This window comes from Lissotriton helveticus, chromosome 3_1 (assembly GCF_964261635.1).
Source record: "Lissotriton helveticus chromosome 3_1, aLisHel1.1, whole genome shotgun sequence".
In the NCBI taxonomy this organism is placed as follows: Eukaryota; Metazoa; Chordata; class Amphibia; order Caudata; family Salamandridae; genus Lissotriton; species Lissotriton helveticus.
The window spans coordinates 37,118,362-37,141,503 of NC_136061.1; the positions used below are offsets into that span (position 1 = coordinate 37,118,362).

Genomic DNA, 23,142 nt, shown 5'->3' on the forward strand with positions numbered 1-23,142 from the left:
AGGTGAATAATCTGCGGGAGGGGACAGCCAGTAGGTGCCTTGTTTAGCCAAGAAAGCAATTTGGTATCTCTTAAAGTCAGGAAGATTGACTCCACCTATGGACTTATCCAGTCTAAGTTTCTGAAGGCTGATGCGAGCTTTTTTTCCTTTCCAGAGAAAGTTGGTAAGGGTCTTGTCTAATTTGTTGAGGAATTCTTGGGACAGTATCAGAGGGAGCATGGTGACTAGGTAATTTACCAGTGGTGTAATCATCATTTTGATGGTCTCAATCCTGTCCCACCAAGTGATGAAACGGGGAGACCATCCTTCTAGTTGTTTTTTTATTTTTTCAAGTGTCCGGTTCTCATTGTGTTGGAGGGTCTCTATAGTGGAGCTGCCAAACTCTATACCCAAATATTTGATGTAATTATTTTGCCAAACTAATCCTGAGTCGCCTAACACCTCTTTGTTGGTGATGATGTTAAGAGGTTTGACCTCCGATTTATCGCGATTTAATTTATAGCCCGAATGTGCTGAGTAGGATACGATTGATTCCATTAGGGCCGCTATTGATACTTCTGGCTGCTCAGTAACCACCAGGATGTCGTCAGCATAGGCAGCAAGCTTAACTCTCCTGTCCCCAAACGTAATCCCGCTAATTCTGTTGTTTTGCTGTATGTCGCGAAGGAGTGGTTCTAACGCTAGGAGGAAAAGGGCAGGTGACAAGGGGCACCCCTGTCTGGTCCCTTGCTCTAGTTGGAAAGGTTCTGAGAGTGAGCTATTTATGGCAATTCTAGCGGAAGGGCAGGCATATAGTGCCATGACCATGTCAATGTACGTGTCTCCCAGGTTAAATGTATGCATACATTGGCGCAGGAATGGCCACGACACCCTGTCGAACGCCTTCTCCGCGTCAAGAGTAATTGCAACTACGGGGGCATCTGAGATTTTTGATTTCTCTAGCACGTGGCAAAGAAGCCTTGTGTTGTCATTGGATAGTCGGTGTTTTAGAAACCCCACTTGGGATCTATTAATTATAGTTGGTAGGATGGAATTTAACCTGTTGGCCAATATTTTCGCGTAAATCTTACAATCTAAGTTTATGAGGGAGATCGGTCTGTAGTTCTTTGGAAGTAGTGGGTCCTTTCCGTCCTTTGGTATCACTATGATTGTGGCCTCGTTCATCGAGGGGGTGATTCTATTGTTTTGTGAGAAGGATTGAAACAGGCTGAGCAGTGAGGGATTGAGTAGGTCTTCAAAGGTCTTATAGAACATAGCTGTAAAGCCGTCAGGCCCTGGAGCCTTGTTGTTCTTTAATGATCTGACCGCGTCCGAGATTTCTTTAATTGTGAGTGGGGCCCCTAATTTAGCTTTATTAGTCTCAGAAATACGGGGTAGGTGCATTGATTTTAAATAAGTACAACAATCATCTAAGTTGAATTTATTCTTGTTTTTGTATAAGTCCTCATAAAAAGATTGGAAGGTGCGTAGGATATCTTTCTGTTTGGTGAAGGTGGTGTTGGTCTGATCTTTAATACAGGTGACATGGAATGGTTTCCTTTTGTGTTTGAGATAGGATGCCAGGAGTTTCCCTGCTTTGTTACTCTCGCAGAGTTTTTGCGCCTTGAATTTGTTAATCCATACTCCTGCCCTTTTGCTCAGGATTGCATTATATTTATACTTCAGATTCGTCAAGCGGTCAATAGTTGCCTTATCATTTAAGTTTAAGGTATGATAAGCCTCCTGTTGTCTGATTTCTTTTTCTAGGGAGTCTAAGTCAGAGTTGGTGATCTTGTTCATTCGAGCCCTAATTCCTATCAACGTGCCTCTTATTGTGGCTTTAAAGGCGTCCCATATCATTGCGGTATCCGAGTCTGAGTTAGAGTTTATATCAAAGTATTCTTGTATGGCGTGTTCTATAGTCCTCCTGTTTTCAGGGTCCAGCAAAATCTCTTCGTTTAGGCGCCACCGCTTCGGAGGGATAAGTGTGTGTGACCCTGCTAGTTTCATTTGTATGCAGGAATGATCTGACACCAAAATAGGGCCTATATCTGTTTCAACAATTAGGTGTGTGAATGGGTTGGAGATCAACAAATAATCTATTCTCGAGTAGGAGTTGTGTGGTGAGGAGTAGAAGGTGTAATCACGACCGTCTGGGTGCTGTAGCCGCCATGAGTCATGTAGGTGGAACTTAGAGCATAATCTTAACAATGCCTCATGAGATCGTGTGGGGTGATAAGAACTTTTAGATTGCCTGTCTAGTAGTGGATCAATTGGTAGGTTCAGGTCCCCTCCCACCACTAGGAGTTCTTCTTGGGGGATGTTCTCTAGTTTTTTCGAAACATGTTCCCAGAATTCAGGGAGGTCTGCATTTGGTCCATATATGTTCATCACGTGTATATGGTCCTCATCTCTTTGTAGATGAGCGATACTTAGTCTGCCTTCAGCATCGGTAGTGTGAGAGATCAAAGCTAGGTTTGATTTTTTAGCGATAAGGGTGATCACCCCTCTTTTTTTATGCGTAGCCGGAGAGCATAACGTATGGGAAGTCCAGTGTTGTTTAAAGAATTCCGCATCTTCCAGGGATAGTTTGGTCTCCTGTAAGAGAATTACATCGCCTTTGGTTTTAGCTAGATAGTCTAGTATTTTTTTACGTTTGACTGGGTGATTAAGCCCCTTAACGTTTAGGGAGACTACATTCAGAGAAGCCGCTAAGTTTTTATTTGGAGTCATGACAGTGATTAAAAAGATATATGTGTAGGGGCAAACATATGTGTAGGGGCAGGCATGTCATAGGGTTGGGAACGGTTGATTGTTTTTTCAGGCTAGGTGGATCAGTCCGAGACCTCTGAGTTACGCAATATATTTCTGTCCCCGGTGGTAGGACGTGTGTAATAGGAGCTACGTCAGGTAACGACATACGTCTGGAACGAGTCGTGTGTGGAGAGTGTCCATGGTGGCAGTAGAGAAAGGATAGTAAGGAAGAAAAGAAGAAAAGAGTAAGGAAAGAAGCGAATAGAGCACAGCAAAAGCAATACTGAAACATCCGAGTTTAAACCCCCCCTATCCCCCACCCCCCCGAACCCACACCCTTTCCCCCATCCCTCAACTCCCATCCCATCTGCCCTCCCTCCCCTCCCTCCCCTCCCTCCCCCTCTGAAACTCGAACTTGAGAGCTGCGACAGCAGTATTGTCTGCGCTCACACAGGAGTGTGCATAGATAACTGAAACAGTGAGGTTGTACCTAGACACTGACTTATATGTTTCGATATGCAACAAACCTTTATCAACAATTAAACTTTAAGATCATTAACCTTTCTCTTTTAAGGGCACTAATATTCCCCCTGATATTTTATGTAGGTGGTTCAGTCTAGCGACTCCATACAGTTGTTCAACAATTGTCAACCATGTAATCTACCAGAGTGATCATACTAGGGCCACTACAATGACTTGGAAAAGAAGGTGGGAAAAAGCTTCCAGCTCCTTTTGGATTTCGAGCCTGTGATATAGAGCTACTAGCTACGTGTTAGCTCCACTAAACAAGCGGTTACTTGTGTAGTTCGAACAGTCAAGTTATAGATTCTACTCATAGGAGAATGTAATTAGTGGGACAGTTGGTGGGTTGTTATTTAGATTGCTAATGTTCTGAACCAACCAGTTAGTCGGAATAAGGCGGTATAAGTGCTACAATCTTTTCCAACGGACTGTGCAAGGCGGACATCATTAGTGATGTGACACATAGGTATATTAGACACATTAGACACATTAGATTATTTGGCAAATTAGACAAAAGGCACATAAGGCATCTATGTATGTATTGAAGTCAGAGCTCAAAATGAGCCTATAATGTGGACCATGAGTTTCTTCGTTAACACGACAGCCAAGGAACCAGGCAGATTGGAAGTCTATGTCTTGGTATGATATTCATGGTGTTAGTGCGTAGAACGTAGGTAATCAAAAATAGCTTCAGTCTTGACTACCTTTATCGTGCATGTTTGTTTTCCTTTTATTGGATGGACCTCCTGGTAAATCCATTTCCTGTTGAGGTGAGCTCTCTAGATAGCTTGACAAGTCGCGTGGGTTGGAGAAGAAACGTGGTCTCCCTTGGTCGATAATCTTGAATTTTGCCGGGCCAGCAAATGAAAATTGGATGTCTCTAGCACGTAGCTTCTCTCGTAAAGATAGGAAGGCTTTTCGTATTTCCACTGTTTCTTTGGAGTAGTCCTGAGTGAATATAATACGGTTTCCCTCCCAGGAGATATGCTGATTCTTCCTGGCGTATTGTAGAATAGCTTCCGTGTGCTGGTATCGGAGAGGCTTGCAAATAAGCGGTCGGGGGCCCTTCGTTGTACGTTGTGGAAAAGTTGGAACTCTGTGGGCTCTATCTAGCTCTAGACCATGATGGAATTTGATCCCAGTGATTGTTGGGATCCATGCCTCTAAGAATGCCACACATGAGTCTGCATCTTTTTCTGCGTTTTCAGGTACCCCAAAGATGCGCACGTTGCCCCTCCTGTTGCGATCCTCCAATTCCGCAGTTTGGCGTCTGAGGTCACTGGTAGTAGCTTGGAGATGTTGGATGGTTTTGGCACTGTTTGAGGTCTTATCTTCGACATCGCTGATCCTTTGTTTGGTCTCGTCTAGGCGAAGATTCATGGCGTTCATGTCAGCTCTAATTGCTTTTTTTTTTACAGGAAACAGCAGTTTTTAAAGACGGGGGATCGTAGTCATGCACTCACCAAATTAGAGCTAACCAGCGCTGTGCAAAACATGGAGCCTAAATAAGGTGGCGCCTGAGTGCAACGCAGCGCGCCACCCTCTGTGACCAATGAGGGCAGGGACTCCAAATGTATGCCGGCGCCCTCCACAACAAACGGGAAACCCCGTTGTGGACCGGGGCGCTGGCGAGACTAGCTAGATGCGGGGGGGGCGAGCCTCTAGCAGGTAGGAGCCAGCAAGGGAATGTGCAAAAGTAGCAGAATCAGGTTTAAAATAAACAAACAACAATTTTAAAAGCGCGACATCGTAATCATGTGGCAAGAATATTTTGACAGGAAACAGCAGTTTTTAAAAACGAGGCATCGTAGTCATGCACTCACCAAATTAGAGCTAATGTTCACATGTATATGTTGCATACAGTAAAGCCTGCATCCCAGCTTTGATTGCAAAATTGGCCTGTTGAGGAAGTACTGTGCAAGGGCTGTGACATCACTTCCTGCAACATCACTCTACACAACGCTACCACAATGCTAACCATGTCCTGCCTGAACCCACCACCCACCCTGGTGATAGAAGTTGGTCCTATCCAACATCGCTAGGACTCTTCAAAAGGACAACCCATAAAATCCGACCCATAACATCCCAATGATGCATCGCTTTTTAAAGCCCCTCCTCCCATTACCAGCCCCGTACTCCAGTGTATCTCAAACCACCCCTCATCCATCTACAACCAGGTAACACATGCCTCCAACCCGATAGCATACGCGACTCAAAAATCTCAACGCCTCTTCCAATGTACAGCCCTAAAGTTCGACTCTTAAACTGCCTGAGGGCCAACGCCCATCAGGACCCCCTGCACGTAGTCACATGACCATTACCACATCTCTGCCAAAGTACAACGCATGAATATCCATCCATCGCATTGCAAAAGTTTCCCCGACCCAATGCAATTCACCCCATCACCATACCTACGTGTCCTCCTATGCCCACCGTTGACACCATTTGCTTCCTCGCCACACCAACTTCCGCTTGTAATCATCAAACCACCCATCACCAAAGAACCCCCCAGCATGCAACCACTAAAGCCCTACCCAGCAACACCCTGAACACCTACTCCCAGTAAAATAACTTGGTACGTTGTCCCTTCAAGATCTCCCATATATCTCAATGTACAACTCTTGCACTCCCACTGATGACAGCTAGAAAGCCTACCCCAATCTAGAACTCCTCCCTCAATTGACATCCCTACAGCTCCTCAAGTCTACACTCAATGAACCTTCAACCATCATCAACCGAAGGTCTTACTCCCATCCACAGGCCCACGCCTCCAGCAGTCAAGACTGAATGAACCTCCCCCATCAACAACCCAGGGGCTAATTCTCATCGAAGTACTTTCATCCATCCCCAACCCCCGCTTCCACCAGTCTACACTCAATGAACCTCCACCCATCAACAACACAAAGGCTTATTCCCATCCACAGCCCCACGCTCCCACCAGTCTACACTCAATGTACCTTCACCCCACCCATCAACAACCCAGGGGCTAATTCTCATCGAAGTACTTTCATCCATCCACAACCCCCGCTTCCACCAGTCTACACTCAATGAACCTCCACCCCACCCATCAACAACCCAGGGGCTAATTCTCATCGAAGTACTTTCATCCATCCACAACCCCCGCTTCCACCAGTCTACACTCAATGAACCTCCACCCCACCCATCAACAACCCAGGGGCTAATTCTCATCGAAGTACTTTCATCCATCCACAACCCCCGCTTCCACCAGTCTACACTCAATGAACCTCCACCCCACCCATCAACAACCCAGGGGCTAATTCTCATCGAAGTACTTTCATCCATCCACAACCCCCGCTTCCACCAGTCTACACTCAATGAACCTCCACCCATCAACAACACAAAGGCTTATTCCCATCCACAACCCCACGCTCCCACCAGTCTACACTCAATGTACCTTCACCCCACCCATCAACAACCCAGGGGCTAATTCTCATCAAAACCCCTTTGTCCCAGCTACATTCCCACGCATCCACCAGTCAACACTCGATGAAACTCCATCCATCCATCAACAAACCAGGGGCTAATTCTCATCCATAACCCCATGCTTACTTGCATTGAAGCTTTCAAATTAGAAAAATACACCACACAATACAGCAGACATTTGATGCAAGCAATGCACAACTGTTCACCTCTGCAGAATAAGCACAACGTCAAAGTACTTCAGTACACACACCAGTAGATGTAGCACACTGCAGAGATCCAGGACTGTCAAATACATTGTATTCTTCCCTATTACCAGTGCAACCCATTACTGAACAAGATGTGGGGAAGTAAGAACTTCCCTGACTAACCTCAATGACATCAGACCACCAGGCCTCAGCTCAATCAGAAATTCTGAGACTGCATTGAATGGGCACCAAGAGTCAGACAAATACAATCAACATGCCAAACAAAGGGTGATGCAACTTGAAATCCCTCCTTGCATCAACATTCTCAGCACCCCCTTATCTCTACAACCCCAGAACCACCCCCAGAAAATGCAGACCAACAACCTGTGTCATCTCCATTTGACTACCCAGATTAACAATTTCTTGAGCCATTGTCCATCCTTCACTGATGCGACTAATCAAGTCAAAAATGCTTGCACGGCCTCTTTTCAAGGACATCTGTGTCTCGTCTTATAAACCAGTCTCCTCTTATCGATGAAAGTGGCTCCCTAGTAAGCTAACAGTCCCTCTACTTCAGCAAGCCTTGCACCCGCCCTGCCAGCACCCATCCTGCCAGCAGCCCCCAGCACCTGGAGTGCAGTAGCCCCAGCTCACCAACAGACAGACAGAATTGGTTGATACTCTGGCCTTACTACAAGCACCAGGAGAGGATGCGGGATAAGTTGCATTATTCATAATATTACTGGGCAGGAAGAAATGTTGCTCATCTTCTTCAGAGTAAGCCATTAACAGGATGGAGTTGGTTACTTTGCACTTCTTTGGTTCCATACTACATTATTAACACCAACATTTACTCCTCATCTCAGCGCCGCCCACCGAGGCTTTTTGTAACAGTCATCTACATGCATCAAGCTCAGATGCACACAAAGCCACTGCAGCACCATAGCCAGCAGTAACTGCCTCCTAGAGGCAGTCAAGATTACCTTTGCTTCAGGTCTGGCATTCACCTGGATGGCAGTAGAGCACTCAGGCTGAAGATTCATACAGGGTACTGCTCAGTACATGATCACTCAGGCCAGGTCATTAATGATCTATCCAAGGACTCAGACTCATGCCAGGCCATGTACTTCAATAAGGACCCTTTTGCAGGTGCATCGACAACCCATCGTTAATGCAATGAGTATCAATTGCATCTTACCCTCTTCTCTCTGGGCTTCACTCTCTCCGGCTTCTCCTCCGACACCTCCTGATCCTGTACATAAATCAAGGAACAGATGTTAGCTAAATAGAATTAAGCGTAGCAGCAGTAAAGAGCCTGCAAACCAGTCAACCCCACTAGCTCCACTGTTACAACCCATGATTCCCCACTAGGTGTACTATGAGCCTCCCTTGGGTGGCACACCTCTGTCTGGATCTAGTTGGCACTAAACTGTACATTAGTGGGCAACACTTGCTGGTCTCAGTGTCTGCCAGGTTTCAGAAGAACCCTATGTGCCTCTGATCTGCCGGCCCAGGAAACACCTATTCTTTATGTCCCAAGAAACACAAGCTGGCTGGGAGCCAAGTCCACATGTGGCACAGCAAGGTGGATTGAAAAGACATCAACATTGTGTGCAGAAACCTACGTACGAGCTCCTTCTCGGTCTGCGCCGCACTCTACTGGGCACAGTGGGTCATCCGCACTAGTGAGGTAACAGCTCCCTTCCTATTCTCTCTCCGAGAAGGTGCTTCAACCTCGACAATGCTACTGCCCAAATAACCTACAAGCTTTACACGCGTGGGTTCGGATCCCGTCCTCGTCGCCAATATTAAGATATGAACTCTGGTATCTTCAACAAACTTGATTCCATCAACAGCAGGACACTGCAACTGCCCCTCTGCCTCCACCTCCCAGTTAACTGTAAATCCCACATTCTTCCCCTCATTCTAAATTCCTTCTTCTTCCCTATTCCAGTAGCGATTGCTGCTTCGCATGTCATTCCACACAATGACATATTAACTAACATTGTGTCCCAACACACTAGGCAGTGAGACAGTGAAAATGAAGCACAACTCATCTGGTGAGGATGGACTTTCCTCAAAGTCCCTTTAGAGCCGACCTAAGTATTGGGCTGTGCCGGTAATTCCAGCGGGAATATAACATCTGGCGACAGCGGTGGGACATTATCTCCAAGTCAGACACTCCTTAGTAATCTACGGTTCCCAGGTGCCGGAGACCTCACCCACAGATCTGGCAGTCATCAGCTGTGACTTATATTTACATCATGCTTTCCGCCATATTTGGTCCCACTAGTGAGACGCTGCTCGGCCCCCTGTGGCACAGAGAGCTCGTAACTCATTCTGAGGCACAACTACAACACTTGGGGACACTCACTGGACAGGGCAGAGAGTGATGGGTAGAACCCCTCGATTTAAACGGAGCCACTGGCAATTTCACTTGTCCTTGCCAGTATAGACAGGGACCAACCATGTGCAAAGCAATCTTCCCACAATGCACCACACTGCCTTTGGAAGGCTTCATACCTGAAAGGAACATAGCAGGAAATCAGTTTTGCAAGCACACAGAGATTCTGGAACAACCGCCCCAGCATCTCAGATGATGGCCCTCTAGATTGAAACAAAGCAGTCTCAGGGCTGTGGTCTTGCAGCCCCATGACGTCAGTAACCAGATGACTCCACATCTCTGAGGGAAATTATAGATTTTATGTGTTACAGTTCAATTCCATAAACTGAAGCAAGCCAGGACAACAGCTCTCAGAACGTATTAGGATGTTAAACGAAAATCCAGGAATAGTGCACAGAATCTTTGGTGACATGGAGTCATCTGTTGATCTTGCCCGCGAAAACACTCATGAATCACCAACCTGTGGGGCTTCAGGCAAGGAAGTCTACAAGACCCAAACTTTGTTATCATTCAGAAATAAGAAAAGACATTTATGGCCCGATTCACAGAACTATTTTAAGACAAAATACTAAACTTACTACCATTTTGGTATTCACAGAAGGCACTTACTTGTTTTGGCATGCACAGAAGTTAGGAGTCCTAACTTTAGGACTCCTAAATGTCTTCTATGAATACCGAAAGTATTAAAGTTAAGATTTTTCTCAGTTTAGGAGTAGTAAAGTTACTAAACGCAGAACAATCCTAACATTAAGACTTTCGGTATTCACAGAAGGCATTTAGGAGTCCTAAAGTTAGGAGTCCTAACTTTACTACTCCTAAACTGAGAAAAATCCTAACATTAAGACTTTCGCTATTCAGAGAAGACATTTAGGAGTCCTAAAGTTAGGACTACTAACTTCTGTAAATACCAAAAGGAGTAAGTGCCTTCTGTGAATACCAAAACGAGTAAAATGGTAGTAAGTTTACGATTTTACCTTAAGTTCGTTCTGTGAATCGGGCCCATAGTGCACGACTGATGCATCACTAGGCGCTCGCCTTCACAGGAGGCCAGAACACTGGCTGGCTTTAGGGGACAAGACAGGTGGAAGGTGGTGCCTTACCATGAAGTCCTCCGTCTTGTCATAGCTGACGCCTGAGGTCGAAAGGGTGGAGATGTTGCTGCTGCTGCTGGACTCGCCCGCCATCCCCAATCGATCAACAGGAACAGGAGGGGGGAAAAAGGGACAACATTAGGAAAAAGGGTTGATGTCTCTCCCGGAGTCTGCCTTTGCATGGCTTCAATTACTATACTCTTACCAAGAACTCATATCTAGAATCATCCTTCCCAGACACCCCTCAGAGGCCAGGCTCAGACACCCCTATAATCCACCGTCAACAGACACGCCTAAAAAACAAAAGAGCTAGTCTCCTCTGACGTCATCCTTCTAAAACACCCTCCTAATCTAGCTTCAACAGACGCACCTCAAAAGAGGTAAGCTAGTCTCCTCTGTTGAAGCTAGATTAAAGGGGGGGGTTTAGAAGGATGACGTCAGAGGAGACTAGCTTTCCTGTTTTGAGGTGCCGCTCGGTAAGAGAAGAAGGTCTAGCTGCATCATGGTTCTTTGGCACTATAGAAATGCATGAATAACTGAACTGAGTGACTGCTGAAGGGCCACGTCTGTCATGAATGTGGGCAGTTAAAGGTCTTTGCCCTCTGGACATCGGAAGAAAGCTCCAGGTTCACTCCGCCCACTGGCGATGGCTCCGTCATTAATGATGTCATTTCAGATTTGATCAGTGATGTAATTTAACATGTCATGAGTGATGCAATATGTGAAGTCGTAAGCAGTGCATGGTGGGGGCACAAGATATAGTTAGGTCAGTAAAGTAGAACTAGAGAATTTCAGTGTTTTGTTTGTTTTTAAATGTTAGTTTCATATTATTACAAAACCTAGCTACAATGCTGCTTTAACCATGGTTTCTGCCAGAGGAAAAAGATAGATAGATAGATAGATAGATAGATAGATAGATAGATAGATAGATAGATAGATAGAACAGAAAAATAACCTAGTCATCACTGGCTAGTTATACTTAGGTCAACGTTTCCATAAGAAATTAATTATTTGTGTTGCTAATAAGTTTGGCATCGTTCGATGAATCCCCATAGTGCTTTCCAAAAAAGGGCTCTTTTTTTGCCTAGTTTGTGCACAGAAAGTTTCGGGTTAATCCGTCCTGCAGGGGCCGAGAAGAAAGGGGGTCCTGAAATGTAGAATTCCCATGCATTTTTCATAGACTCCTTTAGGAAGGGCACAGCAAAAACTGCTAAACAGAATTACACCAAATTTGGCAGGAAGCTAGATCTTGGTCCACAGGTGGTGTTTTTTGTAATTTGATGCAAATTCATTCAATAATGGAACGTACGTAACCACGTAGAGCTCCCGCCATGCTCCATGATTGAGCTTATTTACGTAGATGAAAACAAGATGGCCAGCAGATAGCAGAAAATGCAGCGCTGTCCTGGAAAAGGTTACCTGATTGCACGCAAGACGAGTAGTAATTAGTGCTGAGAGGCAAACAACGGAGACCGAGGAGGAAAAAAGATGGAGGAAGGAGGTTAACGCTGGAAGCGGCGTGTCGCAGTGCCTTCATGTCAGTAACGCCAAGCGACCCCGCCTGGTGTGTCGCGTCCATCCATAAGTGTTTTTCCCAGCCCGCACAGAGTGCGCTTGCCAGCTTTTCTAACAGGCGAATTGAGGGATATGGAGGTACTGGATCCTGAGAACATTTAAAAAATACTCACAAATGAGCTAAAATCAGTGGTAAAGCAGTAAATCGGCATGGAGAAAGACAAGACCGCCTCGCTGGGAGAACCACGCTTGCTTGTAATCTTCCCCTACCAGCCAGCATAATCTAGCATACCCAGCACCCCACACATGAACAGTACTGCTAGGGAATGTCTGCAATTTGCCCTATAACTTCACCTCAGACCACCAAAACTGAATAGCAGAGGAGCTGAAGCAGCTTGTGGTGGGACTTAAGGTCCCATCTCGGGTGGGGGGACAGCGGAATAGTCGCGGAAGCGGTCTGTGTACACAGATTCGGCTACTCTGCGATAACTTCAGGGTCTCCCAGTTGATCAGTGGACCTCAGGTGTTTAAATACATGGTGTGTATTTCATCTGGTACTTTAATTAAACGCATTTCATGAGATCCCTCAATGAAACTCGCACAGCCAAGAAAAACCTCAAAGTGGATAAGGGCCTTTGCCAGCAGGTGAAAAAAAAGACCAGCCAAAAAGAGTCTCAGGCAGCTAGTCAGCAGACTCTATCCTCCACAATATATTCTTCACAAGAAGTGGACGATAGAATGGAGTCCACCCTAAGCTATGAAGCCATTTTACCTCCCGCCCTAGCTGAAATGGTCCTTCCGACTGCCCGAGCGAATACTCCACTCGAAGATCGAGTGAAAGGGCAAGGCATGTCCACTATTTATGCTTAGGATTACCAAGGGAGGTCAAAAAGATAGCGGATAAAGTCTGAGGAGCACAAGGGCAGACTTAAAAATCAGAATTGAATTATCCGCAGCTCTGAATAAAGATTTTTTTATTTTTTATTTCAGATGTTTTATTAGTATTTCACAGGACAGGTACATTCACTTTTGTCATTAACAGTTCCAGGTGGACGTTACATGGTTTTGCGAGCATTACATGGAGAACTTAGTTGGTGTTACAAACATTGCGTGGGCCTTTTTAGAGCCTGTCCATCTGGAGTTCTCGGTGTTGTCCTTCAGGGGTGAATTAGAGATAGAGCAGTATAGTAAGAGAATAGAAGAAGAGAGAGAGATAAGGTACAAGAAGTGATGCTTCGCTCGGAGCCTAGTCTGGGGTGGTGCCCGCATGTGGGGTAGCTGCTACGCGTATGAAGCCCCTGGTGAGTTCAGGGTGGGTCATATGATTCATGGAAAGTATCCAGTGACTTCCACATCCCCCTAGATGGTGGTTTACAGGGTGAGTTTTGCAGGGCAGTGCTATATGCGCCTCTGAGGTATGTCACTCAGTTAAACCAGCATCTGTATGACGTCTTGGCAGTGTCCTTCCAGTTGGCCAGGACCAGTTTGACGGCTGCTGATGTCTAACGGGTTGAATCAACTAGGACACTCTGCCGACTCGATATGAAACTCTTCTCAGCCTTCGCTAAATCAGATTTTAAGGGAACTTCAAGAAATGAAGCTCTCACAAGGAATTACTCATTGCAAAACTAACTAAAGTCAACAACTTGCCTCCGCATGACTCAAGTGGAACTGACGGTATCCACTCTATAAGATACCTGCAATAGAAACATAGGAATCTACGCAAAAATGCAAAGGGAGCTGGAGGATCTTCAATTAAAGATAGAAGATGATGTTGGTGGACAAATGTAAGATTTGTTGGTATACCAGAGGACCGGGAGGCAGGCCAATCACCCATAAAATTGATATCGGATCTGATTCACAAATATGTGCTTTCAGCAAAAGCAGCTGAAGGGGGAGATTTAACCATCACTCGGGCACATCGGTTTCTGGCAGTCCGGCCCACAAACGCTAAGCACCCCCGAACAACTCTGGTCGAACTTTGGCGAGGTCTTGATTAAATAACAGGTTTTGACACATGCAATTAAAAAGAAATCATTCTCCACTTGGACGGTTTCTCATTCTGAATATATTTTGGCATGTCAATTCTAGCTGCGCAAAGACGTTGAGAATTTGTTTAATTGATTGTTGAATTCAAACATTTTGGTGCCCCAGTCATTATTATTCCGCAATCCAATCTTCAAAGTTCTTTTTAAGGGCTGGTCCCATATATTGTTGTCAGTGGAACGAGCCAACGAATTTCTGCTTTCAGTCAAGGAGTGGCGGGTGCAGAGGCAGAAATCTTTCAAGATAAGCCCTTGCGGTACATGACATTATTTGTTGTATTAACCCCTTGGCCGTGGCGGTAATTCCGCCGCAGCGCTGAGGGCAGGGGGGGGGGCGCGCGGCGCCGCCATGCTCGGGATGGAACTACTCCATCACAAACCACAGACGCGCTGTGCTTGTGACGGAGTGATTCCGTCACGGCCCGCCCTCCCAATAGAACGCTCCGTGAAGACACAGAATCGCAGCAGCGTGGGCGGGGCGAGCGAGCCGTGACGGAACCACTCCGTCACCAGCACAGCGCGCCCGTGGCTCGTGACGGAGTGGTTCTGTCACGAGTGCTTAAGGGGTTAAGCAAAAGTTGGCCAAATTATATTTTCTACAACTCAAAGGGTACAGTTTCTTCTACAGGGTAGAATAGGTTTTTGTAATGTTTCAAGGCCGTTGTGCTGTACCTCCCAGGAAAGAGCTCAGAGTACCATGCCAAGGTACTCGCCTAGTGGGAAGGGGGGGTGGCACGGGTGGAGGGATAGGGTGAGAGAGGGGTGTGAGCCTGAGACAGGGATGGCTCCGGTGTAGGGTAGGAGGGCTCCAGGTGTTGGGGGAGGGAGGGTTGGGGTGCACGAGGTGTAGATGGGACATAGAGGGGGAAAAAATCACAGATAGAAATGATAGGAAGAATTATGGTTTATTGAAATACAAGTCTGCATATGTTCTGAGATTTAGCCTGAAATCATGTTCGTAAAGGGGGACTGGCCAGCAAAGTTTGAAAAAAAGGGCAGCTAGGGAGAAGGAGCAATTCGAAGTCTGATCCCAGAAAACCAAGTTGTTCTAATAGCTTCTTGTAATGTCAACAGGGTCAAGAACCAAACTGACCTCAAAGCCACACTCCAGTGTCTCATGTCAGCCCAAGTACAAATAATCTTGCTTCTGTAAACGGGAGCAGCAGTCAGGGGGGGGGGGTTGCGCTTTTACTTACGCGCCATTTTTAAGGGTATTCATGCAGACCACGCGGGATCTTAGTGCAAGATGGATAGTAGTTAGTCTGAAAATTGGTAATCCGTTCCTTCAAATAGTTAGTTTCTACGGCCCAATAGAAGGTGATATAACTTCACTAGACAAGCTTGAGCGCGTGCTGCGTCTACTGCCTCACTACATACTCATAGGAGTGGATGTCAATATTTTACAGAATCCAAGTTTAGATTCTTCTTGTAAGAACAAAGCCCAAAATAAACCCAAAGCATTCAGGCGTCTAGCTAGAATGACAAAACACACAAGATGATGGACGGAATGTTGCACAATGGCAAAACATTCACCCCAGTCACAGATCTGGGTTTAATCCATCGTTATTTTGCCCACCAAGCCACCAGTTCAGACATGGCCATATGGAAATCAGTCTGGACCCTGTGCCTCATGGGAACAGTCCAGCCCGAACTGCCAAGCCATGTCTTCCCTGGACCAGAATCAAGCATCCTAGGACCGGTTTCTGGCTATCAGCAGTCTTCAGCCAAGAACTGGGGTGGCGTGGTGAGCAAAATAACGATGGATTAAACCCAGATCTGTGACTGGGGGTGAATGTTTTGCCATTGTGCAACATTCCGTCCATCATCTTGTGTGTTTTGCTGTCTAGGTAGAATGAGTCGAGACCTTGCATTAATAGACCTCGGGAGAGGTCAACACCCGCTCTCTCGGGAGTAAGCATGTTTTTCCAAGAGATTTAATTCAGCCTCAAAGATATATTTTTAAGAAATCTCTTATCAATGGGATAAAGGGAAGTCCTTCATTTTTTCAAATCCATTCTCTGTTAGCATTCCGTCCTGGTGACCAAAATTATGATTAAAATTAATCCAATTGAGCACCTCAGTGGCCTTAGACAGGACACTCGTAAGCGAGGATGGACGGATCACGGTTACGCAAGCCAGTCTCACTGAATATCTCAAGAGCAATATTGGATCAGTTTCAGTTTTTTCTTTTTGGGAATCATGTAAGGCTTTTATCAGGGGGAGGCAATATCTTTCAAAGCAAATGTGGTAAAGCTAAGGAAGGAGACCCCATCTGCTTTACAGCGTGAATCGATCAAGAAACCCAGATGCATCGAACACGCTACTCGCAAGCGACGGAATCCAGATTGAGAGATGCTAGACATGATTTAAAGAAACATTACGACTGTAGCTTATCAGAATACATGCTCCCAACAGCTCTATGAGGAAAGTGAGCATGCTGGGAGATTGTTGGCCTGGTCATTTAAAAAAGGTGTAATAATACTGCTATTAAGTTGCTTTATGATCAGGAACCAGATGGCAGAAATTGATGTGGTGTTCCATAAGCTATATATAATGCTATATACTTCTCCATCTTTGGCCTCTTAGAATCTATTAATGAACATTCTACAAAGGTGGATCTGCCCATGCTTAGTACCAATCAACAGGCTCAAGGAGTGGATCCCATTACGATCAGTGAAGTTCAGGAGGCCATCAAAGGCCCCACCAAAGGTTGTGATGGATTGCCAATGGAAACAACTTTGATGACTCAATTAGCAAGGGTGTTCGTGCAACTGTTTAATGAAATACTGGAGGGTTGTCAGATCCCCAAATCCTTTTCGGAAGCAGTGATAGTAAGCTTCTTGAAAACAGATAAGCCATCGGATATGCCAGATTGATATTGTTCAATTAGTTTACTTAATAACGACTGCAAATTATTTACCAAAATTATGGCTTCTGGAATAACCCCCTCAGCACAAGAAATTGTGGATGGAGATCACGGAGGTTTACTGCCAGGGAGTTCCATCGCAAATAAAATCATTTTTTAAAATTAAGGTATCAATTATTTTACGAAGAACAAGGTAAAAGTGACTATTATTATGATGGACGCTGAGAAAGCCTTTGATTTTGTCCAGTGGGAAAATTTGTTTGCCACTTTACTAAGATTAAATTTTCTTTCGAATTTGTGAATCTACAGAATTTATATAGTAAAGCGGAGGCAAAAATTATAATCAACTACCACACAGCAGGATTTCATTAGAAATTGGATGTGGCACTAGGCAAGGGTGTTCAATGACCCCAGTGCTGTTCGCACTGTTTATAGAGCCATTAGCTTCACCGATACGTGAAGACTCTCATATTTAGGCACCTCTGTTGGGGGTCCCATGTTGAAATTATTTGCATTTGACTTAATTCTGGACTTGACGGCGTAAGAGCAAAATATTATCAGAAATTTTAAAAAGATCCAAACTTTTTCAGATTTAGGGGGCACGGGATCAATCACACAAAGTCCGACATGTTTAATTGTCTGGACCAAGTCCTTCCCATCGACACGCAGTCTCAGGTTTGCAGCGCAGGCTTTATAAGATACCTGGACATTTTGTTTTTGTATGAATTTTCACATCTTTTCCACCTTAATTATGGGTCAGGACTTTCTAAGACCAAGAATCTTTTAAGTCGGTGGCAGCCTTTACCACTCTCTATCATTGGGCGAATCTGGTTCATAAAAAGTATGATACTCGCTCTTTTTCATTTCATTTTTTCAAATGTAATAATTAAAGTTCCCAAAGCTTTTTCAATGAGAAAGACCAGATGCTTCGCAAATTTGTATGGTCAGGAGAGAAATCCTGCACCAAATTAGAAACTTTACAGCTGTGTATAGAAGATGGCGGCCTAGCGTTACCACATGAAAAAAATATTATCAAGCTGCTAAATTTTTATCTCCGGCAAATGCTCCTAGAAAGCAATATCGAGCTTCTCCTATTCATTAAATTCACAAAGCTTCCAAAACACGGTAGATCCAAACTTCCACAAATAATTCTTCACAGATTTTCCCAAATGAAGGAAGACTATCAATTTATTTCATTACACCCAGAAATCCAGAGAGGGCACTGTAATTACTAGGACTTCAACAGATGACAGGAGTATTAGTAACTGGGAAAAGGTTGGGCTCTATAGGTTTAAAGATCTTTTGGTAGAGGGGGTCATGAAGATGTGGGAACGACTAAAATTGGGTACGCCAGTCGCCAGAGCCCTCCTCCTCATTGTCTTTCTCCTTTCTCCAGCTTCACAACTTCTTTTTTATTTTTTCATTTTAACATTTGCATCATGCAACATGTAGGGGTGGTGACTATATTTTACATTTCAATGCAAAGCAGTGAGACAGTTGGATGCCAACACTGAAAATACCATTTCTCAATGCGTTACAAAATTACAGTCACCTCTCTCGCAGTCAACTTGAAAGAGAAAAGCACATGTAACCCCCCAGGTTCTTGATTATCCATGTTTTTTTTATCTCATTCTCAAAACCCTCTAAACTCCCTCCAAGCCTCCCACATTTTTTTCACTTTTTTGGGGATCCCATTCCCTGATTCTCCACCTGCTCTCTGACACCAGTCCATATCAGTCATCCATCCCCTTATGGTTGGGGGGTTCCATCTTGCCCCACGTCCGGGCTATAATTTGTTTGGCTACTCCCGACGCTAGCGTCACCCAGAGAATCTGATATTTTTTGTATCCATCGAGACCGAGCTAGACGTAACATGCGTCAACACCTACGTGATTTGTTCCAAGATGCCTGAATTCGGATAAACGCCCATAAAATATGGAAAAATGTGGCTTCCTGGCCACAACCACGCAAACAAAATGGAGACACTGCCCTCCCTGCCCTAAACTGGATTGTTCTGGAATAACAGGATCTATGCAAGACCCAGAATTGGACCAGACGAAATCTGCCCCCGAGAGCTATTTCCCTGGGACTTTGTAGTGTTTCGGACCATTCCTCATCGTCAATGTCAGCCAGGTCTTCTAACCACTGATTACACAAATGCGACAGTACGTCTGGGGAGTTATTAAGTAGCTTCTCATAGACCAGTGAGATACCCTTGTTTGGCAGGGAGTCTGCAAAAAGCCAGTCTTCCAGGAGAGAAGATCCTGGCACTCCCTCCCCCCCCTGTTGATGTCGCCTTACAGCATGGTCCAGTTGTAGGTATCTGTAGCATTCAGTGTCAGCCATGTGCTAATCCTGGCAAGGGTCTGCAAAAGATATCAGATCCTGCCCCCTCCAGATAGCTGCCACCTCCACGCCAACCATGATCCTGTAGATTTCAGACTTTGCATCATAAGGATCCACTAAAGTCCACCACCACACACAGAGGTCTGGAAGGCGAGGCTGCTGTTAATCTATCGCACTACCTCAAGAATGCACTCAAAGCTACCTCATCTACCACCTCAGGAACCCTCAACACTCGCCGAATCCAGAATCTCTATGTTCAAGACTCCTCTTCTGTTGTAATTTCATAAATCTCACTGTTGTAAAGTGCTCCGATACCCTTGGGCCAGGTCAGCGCTATATAAAACTCCGAAAATAAAAATAAAAAATAAAAATATCTATCCACGCAGTAGGCGGGTTACTGCTGGTCTGAAAAGACCCAGGGCCATATGTATCATTGAAATTCGCATTCGAAAAAGCCGAAATTCGCTGAATTTCGGCCTTTGCGAATGCGAACTCTCAATATGGTATGTATTAAGCAAATGTGGGTCAAAATAAGGAATCACACAATTTGCGATTCCTTATTTTGCGATTGCATTTAAGGAATCGCAATATTTGCGAATCCTTAAATGCAATGTATGATGCAAAAAAATATTGCTAATTGTCCCTAAGGAATCGCAAATCACCACCAACTTCAAGTTGGTGGTAAGTTGCGAATTCCTTTAAAAAAAGCATTTTTTTTTAAAAACAAAAAGGTGCCATGTGACGCTCATACATGTCCTTAGGGCATGTATGTGCGCCATATGCGCACACATGTCATTTTCAGGAGTGCAGCAGGTTGTCCTTTGGACACCCCTGCACCCTTGAAAATATTCTCAATTTGCGATAAGCTAATTGCTAATCGCACATTTACCCTTCATTCCTATGGGCCTCCTGGCCCATAGAAATGAATGGGAAATTATTCCTTAATTGCGATTAGCAATTTGCTAATCGCAATTAAGGAATTTTAAGAAATCGCTAAAAAGAAGCTGATTTCTACATACATACCATTTTGCGATTTCTAAATAGCTATTCCTTAAAAATCGCTATTTAGGAATCTTAAAACGGAATGTTGATACATATGGCCCATAGTCATTAATTACTATTAATTGTGTCACCCAGCAGAAAAGCTGGGCATTAGGGACCCTTAAGCCCCCCTCATAAAATTCCTTCTGTAATTTACGCAATGCTATCCGAGGGGCGGAGCCCTGCCGTAGCAGTGTTCAGAGTTCCTGATCTCTTTTTTAAGTACAATCATCGGATGCAGAATGTGGCGTTTGCCATATGTATGTGTGGGAGGTTCATCATCTTGTAAGATACAGGTCTCCACAGGAAGTAAAATAGAAGCGCATATGTGGAAGGTGTACAATGAGTGGGCACAAAACCTTGAGGGGGCTACATTTAAACATATGGCTTTTGTTTTAAGTGGCTACTTTACTTCCACAGGAGTGAGCGCTTTAATGGTCTGTGAGCAACATGAGAAAGAATATGCTGGCGGCCATTACAGGACTCTGGGGCCTAGTGCCCTGTCCTGAAGTTAATACAAATAAATAACATAATGGGATAGGTAGGGATAGCCTGCCCCTCAGGGCCCATTGGGGGATGGGCAGACCCAGAGGGTCCACCCCCACCACCTCCACTGGGCCAAAATAAAAAATAGAAAACCTGCAACTTTTGTTACATTCTTGCTGGACTCCTGCAATATTGCGGCAAACAAAATAAATACCGGCCTTCAAAGGCCAAAGGGACCCCCAACCACTGGGGGGCCCACCTCCAGAGACTAACTGTCCAAAAAGGGATAGGGCTGTGTGGCCACTATCCTCAAGCTTTTAATGCCCCAGAGACCCCATCCTCAAGGGCAGGCTCACTTGCTGTGTCCCAGGGAGCCCACCCCCCAGGACACAGTTTCCCTGCCCACACCAGCGCGGAGAGGAAAGCATATGTTTGCTCCCGCCTGGGAAGGAGAATTTTCAAATCTCCAACCAAACGAGAGCAAACAGAAAGTCTGCTCCCAGAGGACAGCAACTCTGTGGGCAGGGAAACAGAACAAGATACTGCTCCTGCCCGGAGGGAGTAGCACTAATAGCTGCTCCCTCCCGGCAGGATCAATGCCGGCTTCTGTAGCACGTGAGGAGCTGGCTGGGATCTCAGGGGCCATGAGAAGCCCCCCACACTCCCCAATGTGTGTATTGTGGGTGCCCTTGATTGAGCACTGGGGCACCTACCTTTAAATATTGCGGGCCTCAGGATCGTTCAGGGCCACAATGGGCTCCGGTAGGAGCACCAAGCGGCCCCTTCACCTTGTGTCACACACACACACATATATACATACATATATATATATATATATATATACACACACATATATATATACACATATATACACACACATATATATATATATATATATATATATATATATATATATATATATATATATATATATATTTTCACTGAAAAAACCATAGGTTTCAGGCCTTATATGGTTAGGAATTAGCATTTAAAAAAACCTTTGAAATTCACTGAAAAAAACATAGGTTTCAGGAGTTATATAGTTAGGAATTAGGAATTAGCTTTTACAAAACCTTTGAAATTCACTCAAAAAACTATAAGTTTTAGTGGTGTTATAGTTAGCTGGACATTTTACTCATACAAAACCATTGACATTTCTCCTATATAGTTAGTTGTACTAAATATATATCGCGCACCCGCAATCCACTGCTGATGAGGTCACATATTATATCATTCATGACATGGTCAGTGACATCACTGATGACATCTCAAATGACATCACTGATGACATCACTGATGACATCATCCAGTGAATGTGGTTTGCTTCGTTATTCAAATATGCATTATATATATATAGCAATTTGCATTGAAGAATGAGTGGATATATATAAATAAATATTTGGATGGAGGATTTAGTAGCAGTGTAATTGACTGTTTACTTGACCAATTTATAATGTCTCACTAAATATAGTGGATAGTGACTAAACTGTGTAAATATCTGTATCACTTTGTCAGTTGTTGTGTAAACTGATTCTACAGTTGGTTACTAGCTATGTGAAAGTCTATATTAGTTATGTATGGGAGTGTGAAAGTGTGTGTGGTTCGGTGGAGGGTGTGCGACTGTCCAAAGATGTGTGAATAGTTTATTCAGTAGATATATGAAGTTAAAACTACATGTTCTAACAGTTTGGGTGAGGGAATCTCTTTATTGGTGTGGTGATGAGCAAATATATTTCTCAAAGGTACAGGTCCAACAAACTAGAAAAATAAAAGGCAGTGTATGTGTCAGTTGTTGTATATAAATAAGTATACACAAGACACAATGATTGTGTGAGTGACTGTATGGATAACTGTATACTTGTAATAATGATTTTATAATTCACTAAGTAGGACTTACTATCTAAATGAATAGAAGAAGTGGTGTTTGTATAAGTGTTTTGCTAAGTAAATATGTAAGTATGATCCATTGTTTGCATAAGTGAGTAGGATGACTTCATATGTGAATAGGATGCGTGCTGTTGTTTAATGTCGATATAGATGTATAAGTATTTTTGATAGTGTTCTATTGTTCATTGACAGCATGTATGAGTGAATCCATAGGTAAGGGATTAGATGTCTGTATACATAACAAAAAATGTGGAATCAGCACCCATCAAAAAGTCTCTTCAATAGTTCTAGCAATCTTTAGTAAATTTAACAGAGTTCACTCCAAATGAACAGGTCCGGACTTGCGAATAGTTGTTTTTCAATTCTTTATTGTGGTATTCAGTCAGTAGAAAAAAGATCCATAGATTTCTCTTTTTTTAGCCAACGCGTTTCGTCTCAAAAATGAGACTTCTTCAGGGCTAAAAATAAAACATATAGGATATTACAAATCCACATATATATGTACAGACATACATTATTTACAAAAACAAAACGATCAAATTAAATATTTGACAAAATATATACATGACAAGTTAAA

At 44.2% G+C, this 23,142-nt stretch overlaps 1 protein-coding gene across 3 annotated transcripts in view; it reads right to left on the reverse strand.

Moving 5' to 3' along the window:
• Window positions 1-23,142, reverse strand: part of LOC144824386 (rac GTPase-activating protein 1-like) — a 247,063-nt gene that overhangs the window by 147,916 nt on the left and 76,005 nt on the right. For 2 of the 3 annotated variants that reach the window (XM_078683498.1, XM_078683496.1), the window contains exons 5-6: window positions 10,389-10,455; window positions 8,083-8,136 (exon numbers count right to left, since the gene is read on the reverse strand). In XM_078683498.1, the coding sequence (XP_078539624.1) occupies window positions 8,083-8,136; window positions 10,389-10,455 (121 nt within the window). The remainder of the gene's footprint in view (window positions 1-8,082; window positions 8,137-10,388; window positions 10,456-23,142) is intronic. The other variant, XM_078683497.1, reaches the window with a different exon arrangement.